General features: G+C 53.3%; 1 protein-coding gene across 1 annotated transcript; it reads left to right on the top strand.

The window, feature by feature from the left end:
• The first annotated feature begins 9,136 nt into the window (after positions 1–9,136).
• Positions 9,137–18,238, top strand: LOC140470042 (protein FAM50A-like). The gene is made up of 5 exons (XM_072566501.1): positions 9,137–9,369; positions 14,569–14,653; positions 14,818–14,917; positions 17,227–17,393; positions 18,054–18,238. Exons 1-5 carry the CDS (start codon positions 9,259–9,261, stop codon positions 18,236–18,238), a joined length of 648 nt encoding a protein of 215 aa, XP_072422602.1. The 5' UTR covers positions 9,137–9,258.
• The last annotated feature ends 677 nt before the right edge of the window (positions 18,239–18,915 follow it).

The following is an 18,915-nucleotide window of genomic DNA, read 5'->3' as shown; positions in this document are numbered from 1 at the left end:
TCCGTAGTGCCCAGGGATGTGCAGGTTAGGGTGGATTGGCCTGTGCTAAATTGTCCCCGTAGTGCCCAGGGATGTACACGTTAGGGTGGATTGGCCTGTGCAAAATTGTCCCCGTAGTGCCCAGGGATGTACAGGTTAGGGTGGATTGGCCATGCTAAATTGTCCCCGTAGTGCCCAGGGATGTGCAGTTTAGGGTGGATTGGCCGTGCTAAATTGTCCCCGTAGTGCCCAGGGATGTACAGGTTAGGGTGGATTGGCTGTGCTAAACTGACCCCGTAGTGCCCAGGGATGTGCAGGTTAGGGTGGATTGGCCTGTGCTAAATTGTCCCCGTAGTGCCCAGGGATGTGCAGGTTAGGGTGGATTGGCCATGCTAAATTGTCCCCGTAGTGCCCAGGGATGTGCAGGTTAGGGTGGATTGGCCGTGCTAAATTGTCCTGTAGTGCCCTGGGATGTACAGGTTAGGGTGGATTGGCCGAGCTAAATTGTCCCCATCGTGCCCAGGGATGTGCAGGTTAGGGTGGATTGGCCGTGCTAAATTGTCCCCAGGGATGTACAGGTTAGGGTGGATTGGCCGTGCTAAACTGTCCCCGTAGTGCCCAGGGATGTGCAGGTTAGGGTGGATTGGCCGTGCTAAATTGTCCCGTAGTGCCCAGGGATGTACAGGTTAGGGTGGATTGGCCGAGCTAAATTGTCCCCGTCGTCCCCAGGGATGTGCAGGTTAGGGTGGATTGGCCGTGCTAAATTGTCCCCGTAGTGCCCAGGGATGTGCAGGTTAGGGTGGATTGGCCGTGCTAAATTGTCCCCGTAGTGCCTTGGGATGTGCACGTTAGGGTGGATTGGCCGTGCTAAATTGTCCCGTAGTGCCCATGGATGTACAAGTTTGGGTGGATTGGCCGTGCTAAATTGTCCCCGTAGTGCCCAGGGATGTGCAGATTAGGGTGGATTGGCCGAGCTAAATTGTCCCCGTAGTGCCCAGGGATATACAGGTTAGGGTGGATTGGCCATGCTGAATTGTCCCCATCGTGCCCAGGGACATGCAGGTTAGGGTGGATTGGCCGTGCTGAATTGTCCCCGTAGTGCCCAAGGATGTGCAGGTTAGGGTGGATTGGCCTGTGCTAAATTGTCCACACAGTGCCCAGGGATGTGCAGGTTAGGGTGGATTAGCCGTGCTAAATTGTCCCCGTAGTGCCCAGGGATGTGCAGGTTAGGGTGGATTGGCCGTGCTAAATTGTCCCCGTAGTGCCCAGGGATGTGCAGGTTAGGATGGATTGGCCGTGCTCAATTGTCTCCGTAGTGCCCAGGGATGTGCAGGTTAGGGTGGATTGGCCTGTGCTAAATTGTCCCCGTAGTGCCCAGGGATGTACACGTTAGGGTGGATTGGCCTGTGCTAAATTGTCCCCGTAGTGCCCAGGGATGTACAGGTTAGGGTGGATTGGCCATGCTAAATTGTCCCCGTAGTGCCCAGGGATGTGCAGTTTAGGGTGAATTGGCCGTGCTAAATTGTCCCCGTAGTGCCCAGGGATGTGCAGGTTAGGGTGGATTGGCCGTGCTAAATTGTCCCCGTAGTACCCAGGAATGTGCATGTTAGGGTGGATTGGCCGTGCTAAATTGTCCCCGTAGTGCCCAGGGATGTGCAGGTTAGGGTGGATTGGCCTGTGCTAAATTGTCCCCGTAGTGCCCAGGGATGTGCAGGTTAGGGTGGATTGGCCTGTGCTAAATTGTCCCCATAGTGCCCAGGGATGTGCAGGTTAGGGTGGATTGGCCTGTGCTAAATTGTCCCCATAGTGCCCAGGGATGTGCAGGTTAGGGTGGGATTGGCCGTGCTAAATTGTCCTATAGTGCCCAGGGATGTACAGGTTAGGGTGGATTGGCCATGCTAAATTGTCCCCGTAGTGCCCAGGGATGTGCAGGTTAGGGTGGATGGGCCGTGCTAAATTGTCCCCGTAGTGCCCAGGGATGTGCAGGTTAGGGTGGATTGGCCGTGCTAAATTGTCCCCGTAGTGCCCAGGGATGTGCAGATTAGGGTGGATTGGCCGTGCTAAATTGTCCCCGTAGTGCCCAGGGATGTACAGGTTAGGGTGGATTGGCCGTGCTAAATTGTCCCCGTAGTGCCCAGGGATGTACAGGTTAGGGTGGATTGGCCATGCTGAATTGTCCCCATCGTGCCCAGGGACGTGCAGGTTAGGGTGGATTGGCCGTGCTGAATTGTCCCCGTAGTGCCCAAGGATGTGCAGGTTAGGGTGGATTGGCCTGTGCTAAATTGTCCACACAGTGCCCAGGGATGTGCAGGTTAGGGTGGATTAGCCGTGCTAAATTGTCCCCGTAGTGCCCAGGGATGTGCAGGTTAGGGTGGATTGGCCGTGCTAAATTGTCCCCGTAGTGCCCAGGGATGTGCAGGTTAGGATGGATTGGCCGTGCTCAATTGTCTCCGTAGTGCCCAGGGATGTGCAGGTTAGGGTGGATTGGCCTGTGCTAAATTGTCCCCGTAGTGCCCAGGGATGTACACGTTAGGGTGGATTGGCCTGTGCAAAATTGTCCCCGTAGTGCCCAGGGATGTACAGGTTAGGGTGGATTGGCCATGCTAAATTGTCCCCGTAGTGCCCAGGGATGTGCAGTTTAGGGTGGATTGGCCGTGCTAAATTGTCCCCGTAGTGCCCAGGGATGTACAGGTTAGGGTGGATTGGCTGTGCTAAACTGACCCCGTAGTGCCCAGGGATGTGCAGGTTAGGGTGGATTGGCCTGTGCTAAATTGTCCCCGTAGTGCCCAGGGATGTGCAGGTTAGGGTGGATTGGCCATGCTAAATTGTCCCCGTAGTGCCCAGGGATGTGCAGGTTAGGGTGGATTGGCCGTGCTAAATTGTCCTGTAGTGCCCTGGGATGTACAGGTTAGGGTGGATTGGCCGAGCTAAATTGTCCCCATCGTGCCCAGGGATGTGCAGGTTAGGGTGGATTGGCCGTGCTAAATTGTCCCCGTAGTGCCCAGGGATGTACAGGTTAGGGTGGATTGGCCGTGCTAAACTGTCCCCGTAGTGCCCAGGGATGTGCAGGTTAGGGTGGATTGGCCGTGCTAAATTGTCCCGTAGTGCCCAGGGATGTACAGGTTAGGGTGGATTGGCCGAGCTAAATTGTCCCCGTCGTCCCCAGGGATGTGCAGGTTAGGGTGGATTGGCCGTGCTAAATTGTCCCCGTAGTGCCCAGGGATGTGCAGGTTAGGGTGGATTGGCCGTGCTAAATTGTCCCCGTAGTGCCTTGGGATGTGCACGTTAGGGTGGATTGGCCGTGCTAAATTGTCCCGTAGTGCCCATGGATGTACAAGTTTGGGTGGATTGGCCGTGCTAAATTGTCCCCGTAGTGCCCAGGGATGTGCAGATTAGGGTGGATTGGCCGAGCTAAATTGTCCCCGTAGTGCCCAGGGATATACAGGTTAGGGTGGATTGGCCATGCTGAATTGTCCCCATCGTGCCCAGGGACATGCAGGTTAGGGTGGATTGGCCGTGCTGAATTGTCCCCGTAGTGCCCAAGGATGTGCAGGTTAGGGTGGATTGGCCTGTGCTAAATTGTCCACACAGTGCCCAGGGATGTGCAGGTTAGGGTGGATTAGCCGTGCTAAATTGTCCCCGTAGTGCCCAGGGATGTGCAGGTTAGGGTGGATTGGCCGTGCTAAATTGTCCCCGTAGTGCCCAGGGATGTGCAGGTTAGGATGGATTGGCCGTGCTCAATTGTCTCCGTAGTGCCCAGGGATGTGCAGGTTAGGGTGGATTGGCCTGTGCTAAATTGTCCCCGTAGTGCCCAGGGATGTACACGTTAGGGTGGATTGGCCTGTGCTAAATTGTCCCCGTAGTGCCCAGGGATGTACAGGTTAGGGTGGATTGGCCATGCTAAATTGTCCCCGTAGTGCCCAGGGATGTGCAGTTTAGGGTGAATTGGCCGTGCTAAATTGTCCCCGTAGTGCCCAGGGATGTGCAGGTTAGGGTGGATTGGCCGTGCTAAATTGTCCCCGTAGTACCCAGGAATGTGCATGTTAGGGTGGATTGGCCGTGCTAAATTGTCCCCGTAGTGCCCAGGGATGTGCAGGTTAGGGTGGATTGGCCTGTGCTAAATTGTCCCCGTAGTGCCCAGTGATGTGCAGGTTAGGGTGGATTGGCCTGTGCTAAATTGTCCCCATAGTGCCCAGGGATGTGCAGGTTAGGGTGGATTGGCCTGTGCTAAATTGTCCCCATAGTGCCCAGGGATGTGCAGGTTAGGGTGGGATTGGCCGTGCTAAATTGTCCTATAGTGCCCAGGGATGTACAGGTTAGGGTGGATTGGCCATGCTAAATTGTCCCCGTAGTGCCCAGGGATGTGCAGGTTAGGGTGGATGGGCCGTGCTAAATTGTCCCCGTAGTGCCCAGGGATGTGCAGGTTAGGGTGGATTGGCCGTGCTAAATTGTCCCCGTAGTACCCAGGAATGTTCATGTTAGGGTGGATTGGCCGTGCTAAATTGTCCCCGTAGTGCCCAGGGATGTGCAGGTTAGGGTGGATTGGCCTGTGCTAAATTATCCCCGTAGTGCCCAGTGATGTGCAGGTTAGGGTGGATTGGCCTGTGCTAAATTGTCCCCATAGTGCCCAGGGATGTGCAGGTTAGGGTGGATTGGCCTGTGCTAAATTGTCCCCATAGTGCCCAGGGATGTGCAGGTTAGGGTGGATTGGCCGTGCTAAATTGTCCCCGTAGTGCCCAGGCATGTACAGGTTAGGGTGGATTGGCCTGTGCTAAATTGTCCCCGTAGTGCCCAGTGATGTGCAGGTTAGGGTGGATTGGCCTGTGCTAAATTGTCCCCATAGTGCCCAGGGATGTGCAGGTTAGGGTGGATTGGCCGTGCTAAATTGTCCCCGTAGTGCCCAGGGATGTACAGGTTAGGGTGGATTGGCCGTGCTAAATTGCACCGTAGTGCCCAGGGATGTGCAGGTTAGGGTGGATTGGCCGTGCTAAATTGTCCCCGTAGTGCCCAGGGATGTACAGGTTAGGGCGGATTGGCCGTGCTAAATTGTCCCCGTAGTGCCCAGGGATGTGCAGGTTAGGGCGGATTGGCCGTGCTAAATTGTCCCCGTAGTGCCCAGGGATGTGCAGGTTAGGGTGGATTGGCCGTGCTCAATTGTCCCCGTAGTGCCCAGGGATGTACAGGTTAGGGTGGATTGGCCTGTGCTAAATTGTCCCCGTTGTGCCCAGGGATGTACAGGTTAGGCTGGATTGGCCATGCTAAATTGTCCCCGTAGTGCCCAGGGATGTACAGGTTAGGCTGGATTGGCCATGCTAAATTGTCCCCGTAGTGCCCAGGGATGTGCAGGTTAGGGTGGATTGGCTGTGCTAAATTGTCCCGTAGTGCCCAGGGATGTGCAGGTTAGGGTGGATTGGCCATGCTAAATTGTCCCCGTAGTGACCAGGGATGTGCAGGTTAGGGTGGATTGGCCGTGCTAAATTGTCCCCGTAGTGCCCAGGGATGTGCAGGTTAGGGTGGGATTGGCCGTGCTAAATTGTCCTATAGTGCCCAGGGTCTTTTCCCCCCTGGGGTGGGGGGAGCCCAGAACTAGAGGGGGGTAGGTTTAAGGTGAGAGGGGGGAAAGGGACCTGAGGGGTAACTGTTTCCCCCCAGAGGGTGGTGCGTGTGTGGAACGAGCTGCCAGAGGGAGTGGGGGGGGCTTGTACAATGATAACATTTAAAAGGATGGGGGGGGGGGAAACATGGATAGGAAGGGTTTAGGGGGCAGATGGGCCAAGTGCTGGGAAATGGGGTGCTGGGTTAGGTTAGGGTATCTGGGTCAGCACGGATGGGATGGGCCGAAGGGTCTGTTTCTAAGTTGCGTGAGTCGATGTGGGGCAAACCGGGGCCAGTGGGCATTGTTTTGGGGTTGACGGGGGTGGTGGGTGGGGTGGGTGGGGTGGGTGGGGGGAGGGAGGCGGTGTGTGGAAGAGTTAAAACAGAGAGGGGGAGGAACCTGTGTGATTCATGACTCCAGAGTGTGTCGTGTTGATTGAGTCCGGAGTAGGGGTTACTCGCTGCAGGATTCCCAGCCTCTGACCCGATGGTGGGAGAGTCAGGAGGGGAGTTACTTGCTGCAGGATTCCCAGCCTCTGACCCGATGGGGGGAGAGTCAGGAGGGGAGTTACTCGCTGCAGGATTCCCAGCCTCTGACCCGATGGGGGGAGAGTCAGGAGGGGAGTTACTCGCTGCAGGATTCCCAGCCTCTGACCCGATGGTGGGAGAGTCAGGAGGGGAGTTACTCGCTGCAGGATTCCCAGCCTCTGACCCGATGGGGGGAGAGTCAGGAGGGGAGTTACTCGCTGCAGGATTCCCAGCCTCTGACCCGATGGTGGGAGAGTCAGGAGGGGAGTTACTCGCTGCAGGATTCCCAGCCTCTGACCCGATGGGGGGAGAGTCAGGAGGGGAGTTACTCGCTGCAGGATTCCCAGCCTCTGACCCGATGGTGGGAGAGTCAGGAGGGGAGTTACTCGCTGCAGGATTCCCAGCCTCTGACCTGCTCTCGGAGCCGCTGGATTGATACGGGGCTGGGTCCAGTTCAGTTTCTGGTCAACGGGAACCCCCGGGATGTTGATAGAGGGGAAGGGGATTCAGTGATGGGTAACGCCATTGAATGTCAAGGGGGCGATGGTTAGATTCTCTCTCTTGTTGGAGACGGTAACCCCCAGGATGTTGATAGTTGGGGGAGGGCGATTCAGTGACAGTAACACCATTGAACGTCAAGGGGGCGATGGTTAGATTCTCTCTCTTGTTGGAGACGGTAACCCCCAGGATGTTGATAGTGGGGGGAGGGGGATTCAGTGATGGTAACACCATTGAACGTCAAGGGGGCGATGGTTAGATTCTCTCTCTCTTGTTGGAGACGTAACCCCCAGGATGTTGATAGAGGGGAAGGGGATTCAGTGATGGTAACGCCATTGAACGTCAAGGGGGCGATGGTTAGATTCTCTCTCTCTTGTTGGAGATGGTAACCCCCAGGATGTTGATAGTGGGGGAAGGGATTCAGTGATGGTAACGCCATTGAACGTCAAGGGGCGATGGTTAGATTCTCTCTCTCTTGTTGGAGACGGTAACCCCCAGGATGTTGATAGTGGGGGATAGGGGGATTCAGTGATGGTAACGCCATTGAACATCAAGGGGATGATGGTTAGATTCTCTCTCTCTTGTTGGAGACGGTAACCCCCAGGATGTTGATAATGGGGGGAGGGGGATTCAGTGATGGTAACGCCATTGAACGTCAAGGGGGCGATGGTTAGATTCTCTCTCTTGTTGGAGACGGTAACCCCCCAAGGATGTTGATAGTGGGGGGAGGGGGATTCAGTGATGGTAACGCCATTGAACGTCAAGGGGGCGATGGTTAGATTCTCTCTCTCTTGTTGGAGACGGTAATCCCCAGGATGTTGATAGTGGGGGAAGGGATTCAGTGATGGTAACGCCATTGAATGTCAAGGGGGCGATGGTTAGATTCTCTCTCTCTTGTTGGAGACGGTAACCCCCAGGATGTTGATAGTGGGGGAAAGGGGGATTCAGTGATGGTAACACCATTGAACGTCAAGGGGACGATGGTTAGATTCTCTCTCTTGTTGGAGACGGTAACCCCCAGGATGTTGATAGTGGGGGGAGGGGGATTCAGTGATGGTAACGCCATTGAACGTCAAGGGGGCGATGGTTAGATTCTCTCTCTTGTTGGAGACGGTAACCCCCAGGATGTTGATAGTGGGGGGAGGGGGATTCAGTGATGGTAACGCCATTGAACGTCAAGGGGGCGATGGTTAGATTCTCTCTCTCTTGTTGGAGACGGTAACCCCCAGGATGTTGATAGAGGGGAAGGGGATTCAGTGATGGTAACGCCATTGAACGTCAAGGGGGCGATGGTTAGATTCTCTCTCTTGTTGGAGACGGTAATCCCCAGGATGTTGATAGTGGGGGAAAGGGGGATTCAGTGATGGTAACGCCATTGAACGTCAAGGGGACGATGGTTAGATTCTCTCTCTTGTTGGAGACGGTAACCCCCAGGATGTTGATAGTGGGGGAAAGGGGGATTCAGTGATGGTAACGCCATTGAACGTCAAGGGGGCGATGGTTAGATGCTCTCTCTTGTTGGAGATGGTAACCCCCAGGATTTAGATAGCGAGAGATTCAGTGATTGTAACACCATTGAACATTCTAAAACATGAAAGAGTCTTAGGAGAACTCGATGAGATAGGTGAGAGAGAAGTTGATTCTCATGTGGTAAGAGTCTGGGACAAAGGGGCAGCATCTCAAAGTCAACGTTGCCCTTTTCCAATAGAGATGAGGAGTAATTCCTTCATCTGTCGAATGATTTACTGCATCGAGATGTCCAGGTCATTCATCTTGAGATGGATGATGAGGGAGGGGATGAAGAGGCACGGGGAGAAGGAGGTTGAGCAACATATTGGCCCTGAAAGAATGGGGTGGGGGTGTGGGGATACCCCATGGGCCGAATGGTCTCATTCTGCTGCCACGCGGTCTTCATCGGGGAGTTGAAGGAGGCAGTGGGCACGAAATTCGGATTGTCTCTCTCCCTCTCTCTGTCACTGGAGAGTCAGCCGCACAGCAGGATCCCACACAGGGGCTGGGGGGGGTCGCTTGGCACTCCCTTCCCTGCCTCACTCCAAGCAGGCAGTGGAGGGAGGGGGTGGGGTGGGGAAGGGAACAAGTCGGGGTCTTGATTTGATTTGAGACCAGGACCCGAAAGCAATGGTGATGTCCCTGGGTGCTGCACCAGAGAGCTGTGACCAGAGGGGACGCGCCTGCGCACAGAGCGGGGGGGGTAGGTGGTGAGCTGCCGGCGGCCGGCCGCGACCGCGCAGGCGCATTCGACCGCGCTCCCCAAGCGCGTCGCTGTCGGTACGGTGCGCCTCAGCCGTACAGTGGGGGAAGCGAAGCCCGTGCGCCTGCGCGGACCCACGTACGGAGCCTCTCGCCGTAGAGGGGGGCGGCGAGTCGCATGCGCCTGCGCAGCCCGGGTGACGTACCGCCGACCATCGAGATGCGCGTGCGCCGTGCCGTACACAGACGGCTGCCGTACAGAAGAGGCAGCGCTGCCTTGCGTCTCGCCGTACGCAACGCGGTGACGCATGCGGGGCGGCACTGCGGCTGCGCGGAGCGCTCGGTGGACGTTACTCCTCGGACGAGCGGCCGGGGCGGCGGTTCCGTTCGGTGTCTTTTTATTTCCCCCCACGGCCGCCTTGACCTCCCGGCGTCGGTGCTACCGACATGGCGCAGTACAAGGGGGCGGCGAGCGAGGCGGGGCGGGCCATGCAGCTGATGAAGAAACGGGAGAAGCAGCGGGAGCAGCTGCAGCAACTCAAACAGAAGATCGCCGAGGTCGGCAAGATGGCGGCGGGGCCACGCCCCCCCTCCTGGGCGGGGCCACGCCCCCCCTCCTGGGCAGGGCCACGCCCCCCCTCCTGGGCAGGGCCACGCCCCCCCTCCTGGGCAGGGCCACGCCCCCCTCCTGGGCAGGGCCACGCCCCCCTCCTGGGCAGGGCCACGCCCCCTGGGGAGGGCAGCGGCAACAGTGATCATAACATAGGGAGGGGGGAATAGTGATTATAACATAGGGAGGGGGGATAGTGATTATAACATAGAGAGGGGGGATAGTGATTATAACATAGAGAGGGGGGAATAGTGATTATAATATAGAGAGGGGGGAATAGTGATTATAATATAGAGAGGGGGGATAGTGATTATAACATAGAGAGGGGGGAATAGTGATTATAACATAGAGAGGGGGGAATAGTGATTATAATATAGAGAGGGGGGAATAGTGATTATAATATAGGGAGGGGGGGATAGTGATTATAACATAGGGAGGGGGAATAGTGATTATAACATAGAGAGGGGGGATAGTGATTATAACATAGAGAGGGGGGAATAGTGATTATAACATAGAGAGGGGGGAATAGTGATTATAACATAGGGAGGGGGAATAGTGATTATAACATAGAGAGGGGGGATAGTGATTATAACATAGAGAGGGGGGAATAGTGATTATAACATAGGGAGGGGGAATAGTGATTATAACATAGAGAGGGGGGATAGTGATTATAACATAGAGAGGGGGGAATAGTGATTATAACATAGGGAGGGGGGGATAGTGATTATAACATAGAGAGGGGGGATAGTGATTATAACATAGAGAGGGGGGAATAGTGATTATAATATAGAGAGGGGGGAATAGTGATTATAATATAGAGAGGGGGGAATAGTGATTATAATATAGAGAGGGGGGATAGTGATTATAACATAGAGAGGGGGGAATAGTGATTATAATATAGAGAGGGGGGAATAGTGATTATAATATAGGGAGGGGGGGATAGTGATTATAACATAGGGAGGGGGAATAGTGATTATAACATAGAGAGGGGGGATAGTGATTATAACATAGAGAGGGGGGAATAGTGATTATAATATAGAGAGGGGGGAATAGTGATTATAATATAGAGAGGGGGGAATAGTGATTATAATATAGGGAGGGAGGGATAGTGATTATAACATAGGGAGGGGGAATAGTGATTATAACATAGAGAGGGGGGATAGTGATTATAACATAGAGAGGGGGGAATAGTGATTATAATATAGAGAGGGGGGAATAGTGATTATAATATAGGGAGGGGGGGATAGTGATTATAATACAGGGAGGGGGGATAGTGATCATAACATAGAGAGGGGGGAATAGTGATTATAATACAGGGAGGGGGGATAGTGATTATAACATAGGGAGGGGGGGATAGTGATTATAATACAGGGAGGGGGGATAGTGATTATAACATAGGGAGGGGGGATAGTGATCATAACATAGAGAGGGGGGAATAGTGATTATAATACAGGGAGGGGGGATAGTGATTATAACATAGGGAGGGGGGGATAGTGATTATAACATAGGGAGGGGGGGATAGTGATTATAACATAGGGAGGGGGGGGATAGTGATTATAACATAGGGAGGGGGGAATAGTGATTATAACATAGGGAGGGGGGGATAGTGATAACATAGGGAGGGGGGGATAGTGATTATAACATAGGGAGGGGGGAATAGTGATTATAACATAGGGAGGGGGGATAGTGATTATAACATAGGGAGGGGGGGATAGTGATTATAACATAGGGAGGGGGGATAGTGATTATAACATAGGGAGGGGGGATAGTGATTATAACATAGGGAGGGGGGAATAGTGATTATAACATAGGGAGGGGGGATAGTTATTATAACATAGGGAGGGGGGAATAGTGATTATAACATAGGGAGGGGGGATAGTGGTTATAACATAGGGAGGGGGGGATAGTGATTATAACATAGGGAGGGGGGATAGTGATTATAACATAGGGAGGGGGGATAGTGATTATAACATAGGGAGGGGGGAATAGTGATTATAACATAGGGAGGGGGGAATAGTGATTATAACATAGGGAGGGGGGGAATAGTGATTATAACATAGAGAGGGGGGATAGTGATTATAACATAGGGAGGGGGGAATAGTGATTATAACATAGGGAGGGGGGAATAGTGATTATAACATAGGGAGGGGGGAATAGTGATTATAATATAGAGAGGGGGGATAGTGATTATAATACAGGGAGGGGGGATAGTGATTATAACATAGGGAGGGGGGATAGTGATTATAATACAGGGAGGGGGGGATAGTGATTATAACATAGGGAGGGGGGATAGTGATTATAACATAGGGAGGGGGGGAATAGTGAATATAACATAGGGAGGGGGGGAATAGTGAATATAACATAGGGAGGGGGGAATAGTGATCATAACATAGGGAGGGGGGATAGTGATCATAACATAGAGAGGGGGGAATAGTGATCATAACACGGGGGGGGATAGCGATTATAACACAGGGGGGAATAGTGATCATAACACAGGGAGGGGGGATAGTGATCATAAAATAGGGAGGGAGGGGATAGTGATTTTAACATAGAGAGGGGGAATAGTGATTATAACATGGGGGTAATAGTGATCATAACACAGAGAGGGGGAATAGTGATCATAACATGGGGGGGATAGTGATCATAACATAGGGAGGGGGAATAGTGATCATAACATAGGGAGGGGGGATAGTGATTATAACATAGAGAGGGGGAATAATGATCATAACATAGGGAGGGGGAATAATGATCATAACATAGGGAGGGGGGGACAGTGATGATAACATAGGGTGGGGAATAGTGATCATAACACGGGGAGGAGGATAGTGACCATAACATAGGGAGGGGGTAATAGTGATTATAACACGGGGAGGGGGGGATAGTGATTATAACATGGGGGGGATAGTGATCATAACATAGAGAGGGGGAATAGTGATCATAACATAGGGAGGGGGAATAATGATCATAACATAGGGAGGGGGGACAGTGATGATAACATAGGGTGGGGAATAGTGACCATAACATAGGGAGGGGGTAATAGTGATTATAACACGGGGAGGGGGGGATAGTGATTATAACATAGGGAGGGGGAATAGAGATCATAACATGGGGAGGGGGATAGTGATTATAACATAGGGAGGGGGGATAGTGATTATAACACAGGGAGGGGGATTAGTGATTATAACACAGGGAGGGGGAATAGTGATCATAACATAGGGAGGGTGGGATAGTGATTATAACAGGGAGGGGAATAGTGATTATAACACGGGGAGGGGGATAGTGATCATAACATAGGGAGGGGGTATTAGTGATCGTAACACTGGGAGGGGGGATAGTGATTATAAAATAGGGAGGGGGGGTAGTGATCATAACACGGGGAGGAGGATAGTGATCATAACATAGGGAGGGGGTAATAGTGAGTATAACATAGGTGGTATAGTGATTATAACAGGGGGAATAGTGATCATAACATAGGTAGGGGGGAATAGTGATCATAACATGTGGGGGGATAGTGATTATAACATGGGGGGATAGTGATTATAACATAGGGAGGGGGTAATAGTGATTATAACACAGGTGGGGGAATAGTGATCATAACATAGGGTGGGGGGAAATAGTGATTATAACACAGGTGGGGGAATAGTGATCATAACATAGGGTGGGGGGAAATAGTGATTATAACACAGGTGGGGGGATAGTGATTATAACATGAGGGGGATAGTGATCATAACATAGGGAGGGAGGAATAGTGATTATAACACGGAGGGAGTGTAGTGATCATAACATAGGGAGGGGATAGTAATTATAACATGGGGGGATAGTGATTATAATATAGTGAGGGGGTAATAGTGATTATAACACAGGTGGGGGAATAGTGATCATAACATAGGGAGGGGGGAAATAGTGATTATAACACAGGTGGGGGGACAGTGATTATAACATGAGGGGGATAGTGATCATAACATAGGGAGGTAGGAATAGTGATTATAACATAGGGAGGGGGAATAGTGATCATAACATAGGGGGGATAGTGATTATAACACAGGGAGGGGGGAATAGTGATTATAACAACGGGAGGGGGGAATAGTGATTATAATACAGGGAGGCGGAATAGTGATTATAACACAGGGAGGGGAAGAGTGATCATAACATGGGGGGGGGGAATAGTGATTATAACACAGGGAGGGGAAATAGTGGTTATAACATAGGGAGGGGGGAATAGTGATCATAACACAGGGAGGGGGGATAGTGATCATAACACAGGGAGAGGGGAATAGTGATCATAACATAGGGAGGGGGGATATTGTTTATAACATAGGGAGGGGGATAGTGATCATAACATAGGGAGGAGCAATAGTGATTATAACACAGGGAGGGGGGAATAGTGATTATAACACAGGGAGGGGGGATAGTGATTATAACACAGGGAGGGGGGGATAGTGATTATAACACGGAGGGGGGAATAGTGATCATAACATTGGGGGGAATAGTGATCATAACATAGGGAAGGGGGAAATAGTGATGATAACATGGGGGGGAATAGTGATTATAGCATAGGGAGGGGGATAGTGATCATAACACGGGGAGGGGGATAGTGATCATAACACAGGGAGGGGGGAGTAGTGATAACATTGGGAGGGGGGAATAGTGATTATAACACGGAGGGGGGAATAGTGATCATAACATTGGGGGGATAGTGATCATAACATGGGGGGGATAATGATCATAACATAGGGAGGGAAGAATAGTGATTATAACGTCAGGAGGGGGGAATAGTGATTATAATACAGGGAGGGGGGAATAGTGATCATAACATAGCGAGGAGCAATAGTGATTATAACACAGGGAGGGGGGTTAGTGATTATAACACAGGGAGGCGGTTATAATGATCATAACTCAGTGAGGGGGGGGGGAACCAGTGTTCATAATTCAGTGGGAGGGAACGTCCCCAAGGGGAATCGGGTAAATACTCAGAGGGGCATCGTAGGAAAGAACTGGGGGCAGAGTTGGGGGGGTAATGGAGTGCACTTTAAAATGATCTGTCAGGAGCTCCCTGGGTACCAAGTTGCAACGGCTGCCCCACACTTTTATTCTGGTGGCACGGATTGATTGGTTTTTTTAATGTGTTTTCACTTTGGTTCCTGCAGGAAAACCTGGTGAAGTCCAATATTGACAAGAAGTTCTCGGCTCATTACGATGCAGTGGAGGCCGAGCTCAAATCCAGCACCGTGGGTAAGTCTGTCCGCACGCTCCTTCACCGTCTCTGTCGAACGGGGTGAAGCTCCCTCCGCTGTCTGTGCGCCCCCCTCCGAGCAGTCTGCCAGCGCGCGTCTGCGTCACTGCACCCCCCCCCACCCCCCCCCAATGACCCAGTCTGACAGCGTGTGTTCCTGCAGGCCTGGTCACCCTGAACGACATGAAGGCCAAGCAGGAAGCCCTGGTGAAGGAGCGGGAGAAGCAACTGGCGAAGAAGGCGCAGTCCAAGGAGTTACTGCTGTGAGTATCGCCCTCATCAGACAGTCTGAAACAGGCCAAACAAATCCACACTGACTCTTTGGAGAGCAGCCCCCCCAGACCCATTCCCCGACCCTCTTACTCGACATTTGCTCCTGAATGATGCACCTAACTCTGAAAACTACACGGACAATTTAGCACGGCCAATCCACCCTAACCTGCACATCCCTGGGCACTACGGGGACAATTTAGCACGGCCAATCCACCCTAACCTGCACATCCCTGGGCACTACGGGGACAATTTAGCACGGCCAATCCACCCTAACCCGCACATCCCTGGGCACTACGGGGACAATTTAGCACGGCCAATCCACCCTAAACTTCACATCCCTGGGCACTACGGGGACAATTTAGCACGGCCCAATCCACCCTAACCTGCACATCTTTGGAAACCGGAGCACCCGGAGGAAACCCACGCCGACACGGGGGGGGGCTGGAGAATGTGCAGATTCCACACCGAAACGTCGACCCTCCTCCTCGAACACTGTCTGTCTGACCAGCTGTGCTCTTCCAGCCTCACACTCTCGACTCCAATCTTGAACACCGGTGCGGTCCAAGTGTGCCTAACCGAATACACTCCTGTGCACCCGTGATTATTCGTCCGTGTCGGTCACCGTTTGTGTTTACGACGGGGTCGGGTTTGGTTTGCCCTGTTCCAAATGGGTCATCCGTGCGCCATTTCTGTAGAAACGTGAAAGATAGCAGCGGGAGGAGGCCATTCGGCCCTGCGCCGCCATTCGTCACGACCATCGTCCAGTCCGACGGCCGCTCCCTGCTTCCTCCCATCGCCTGCGATCCCGCTCACCCCCAAGCGCTGTGCCTCACCGCCTCGTGAACACATTCGTGGCGTCCAGCGAGTTCGGAGAAAGTGGGGACTGCAGATGTTGGGAGATTGGAGCTGAAAAAAATGTGCTGGAGAAACACAGTGGGCCAGGCAGCCTCCGAGGGGCAGGAGAGTCGACGTTTCGGGTCTTTGCCCTTCCTCAGGAATACAGCGAGTTACTGTGGGAATGAATTCACTCTTTTTGGGCGAAACAGTATCTCCTGGCCTCCGCTCCACTTGGTCCATCCCGGATCCTCAGTCCGCGATGCCCCCCCCGGTTCTGGACGCACCCACCATCAGGAACGTCCTCCCTGCGTCTACTCTGTCTAGTCCTGTTCGAAGTTTGTAACTGTCAATGCGATATCCCGCCACCACCATCGAAAGTAATCCTCGTCATTCTCCACTCGTACCTCAGTCCACCATTCCCGGTAAACCTACACTGCACTCCCTTGAGAGCAAGAGCACCCTTCCTCAGAAAAGGAGACTAAAACTCACCAAGGCCTTGTATGACTGCAACACATCCCTGCTCCTGGTCTTGAAACCTCTCGCAAGGAAGGCCAATGTACCATTCGCCTTCTTTACCGCCAGCATGCTCCCCTTCAGCGACCCAAGTTCCCCATGATTTTGGTCAGGCCAGCAAGGGTAGGACCTACGCGGTTCATGGTAGGGCCCGGGGAGCGTTGTCGAACAGAGAGAGAGACCGAGGGGAGGCCGGGACACGATTCCTTCTGAAAGTGGAGTCGGAGAGGGTGGTGCTGGAAAAGCACAGCAGGTCAGGCAGCGTCCGAGGAGCAGGAGAGTCGATGTTTCGGGCAAAAGCCCTTCACCAGGAAATGAAAGTGGAGTCGAGGGTAGACAGGGCGGTAGAGAAGGCGTTGGACCGTTATGGGTCAGGAGTCGGGAGGTCAGGTTGTGGCCCGTATTGGGGAGGCCACGTTTGGGAATACCGCGTTCGATTCTGGTCTCCCCACTACAGGAAAGGATGTTGGGAAAGGGTTCAGGAAAGGGTTTGAGCTACAGGGAGAGGCTGGATAGGCCGGGGGGCTGTTTTCCCTGGAGTGTTAGAGGTACCTAACATTTACTGATCAGAGTGTTGACTCCAGGATTTGGGAGGTCGTGTTGCGGCTGTATCGGTGAGGCCACTTTGGGAATACTGCTCCCTCTCCCTTTTCCCTTTCCTCTCTCTCTCTCTCTCTCTCTCTCCCTTTTCCCTTTGCTCTCCCTCCTTCTTCCCTTTGCTCTCTCCTTTACGTTCTTTCTCGCCTTTTTCCCACCTCCCTTTGGTCTTCTGTTTTTGTCATTGTCTCTATTTTCTCCTTGCTTTCCTTTACCTGTTCCCACACTAATTCTGTTCACCCCCTTCCCAGTGTTTCTCCCCTCTCCGGCTCCTGTTCCTCCAGCCTGCCTCCCCCCACCCCCTGTACGGACATGTGGATCTTTACTTTGCCCTGTCCTCTCGCCCCTTCAGCAAGCTGGAGAGACAGAAAGAAAGGGAACGCAAGAAGGAGGAGAAGCGGAAAATCGCCAGCTTGTCCTTCACCCTGGATGAGGAAGAGGACGAGGAGGAGGAGGAGGTGGAGGACGATGAGGATGTGGAAGAAGTGTTGAAAAGCGAGGATGAGGATCTGACGTTAGGTTAGAGTGTGACTTTCGGATCCTTGGAGAGCGCACTATAATGTCCCTGAGACTCCTGTTGTTAAGGGAGTGGGCCCTGTGGGAGGGTCAGTGCTGAGGGAGTGGGGGCTGTGGGAGGATCAGTGCTGAGGGAGTGGGGGCTGTGGGAGGGTCAGTGCTGAGGGAGGGTCAGTGCTGAGGGAGGGTCAGTGCTGAGGGAGGGTCAGTGCTGAGGGAGTGGGGGCTGTGGGAGGGTCAGTGCTGAGGGAGTGGGGGCTGTGGGAGGGTCAGTGCTGAGGGAGGGTCAGTGCTGAGGGAGGGTCAGTGCTGAGGGAGGGTCAGTGCTGAGGGATTGGGGGCTGGGGGAGGGTCAGTGCTGAGGGATTGGGGGCTGGGGGAGGGTCAGTGCTGAGGGAGTGGGGGCTGTGGGAGGGTCAGTGCTGTGGGAGGGTCAGTGCTGAGGGAGTGGGGGCTGTGGGAGGGTCAGTGCTGAGGGAGTGGGGGCTGTGGGAGGGTCAGTGCTGAGGGAGGGTCAGTGCTGAGGGAGGGTCAGTGCTGAGGGAGGGTCAGTGCTGAGGGAGTGGGCGTTGCACTGTCCTGCTCCCATTTCGTTCTGCCCAGTTTGTTAAACCCTGATGATTGTATTTTTTTTTTAAAAAGCCCGCTCCCTTTCAATTGCAGATGTTCCCATCAAGAGACGGAAACTGGGGAAAAATCCCGATGTGGACACGAGTTTCCTGCCGGACCGCGACCGGGAGGTGAGTGGGCCGTCTCCCATCCCGAGGTACGTGTGCCCCTCCCCACGTGCGGTGGCTGGGCGGCATCACCTCCTGGTCAGGGGTGGCCACTTCAACCGCCATCGTTAATCTCTCCGCGGAGAGGCAGAGGCCTCACAGAATCTCTGACACCCTCCTCGGTCAATCCCGGCGTCGATGCTCCTCAGCCGCCTGGAGAAAACGTGGGTTTCCCTCTGCCTCCGCTGCACCAACCCTTCGACCGTTGACAATGTGCGCCTGGCAGCTGTTTCGCTGCCGCCCATCCCCCCCAAATTTAAATTTGTTGAGCATCTCTCTCGCCTTCACCCAGGCACAGTGCCCACCTCTCAGATTGAGTCAGTCCTGCCCCCACCATACAAGGGACCGTAACGTCCATGTCTCGAATACCCCTATTCACCTTCGAGTAAGGTGTCCAGTAGAACGTAGACTATCCGAACGTCACTTATCCGAATTTCGGATTGTCTCTCTGAGATCTCAATGTGCCGTTAAGAACAGCACGAGGCAACCCACCGTTCCGTTTTCGGTTAAGTGGTATTGCTGCATAACCAAGACACGTTCGGATAACCGGCACTCCTAAATGGCCTCTCGTTTCCGGGTTATCTGAACGATCAATTCTCCAAAAAAAAATTGGGTAATTGAGGTTTGATTGTAACTGCCTGAAGGGGTGTACTGCATTGATTGCAGGACTGAGAATCTTATATTCAGGGGGCGGGAGGGGTGTGTGGGAGGGTGGGAGTGGCGTCTGCGAGCGATATTTCTTGGATGGG

Source organism: Chiloscyllium punctatum, chromosome 50 (genome assembly GCF_047496795.1).
Source record: "Chiloscyllium punctatum isolate Juve2018m chromosome 50, sChiPun1.3, whole genome shotgun sequence".
Classification (NCBI taxonomy): Eukaryota; Metazoa; Chordata; class Chondrichthyes; order Orectolobiformes; family Hemiscylliidae; genus Chiloscyllium; species Chiloscyllium punctatum.
The sequence above is the reverse complement of the archived record's forward strand: the minus strand, read 5'-3'. Positions and strand labels throughout refer to the sequence as shown.

What these genes read in the sequence shown, in the direction of transcription:
- LOC140470042 (XM_072566501.1), top strand. Translation starts at nt 9,259, where the DNA reads ATGGCGCAGTACAAGGGGGCGGCGAGCGAGGCGGGGCGGGCCATGCAG. An exon ending in CAGTCCAAGGAGTTACTGCT is followed by an intron (nt 14,918 to 17,226) that starts GTGAGTATCGCC and finishes TCGCCCCTTCAG; the next exon opens with CAAGCTGGAGAGACAGAAAG. An exon ending in GGATGAGGATCTGACGTTAG is followed by an intron (nt 17,394 to 18,053) that starts GTTAGAGTGTGA and finishes TTTCAATTGCAG; the next exon opens with ATGTTCCCATCAAGAGACGG.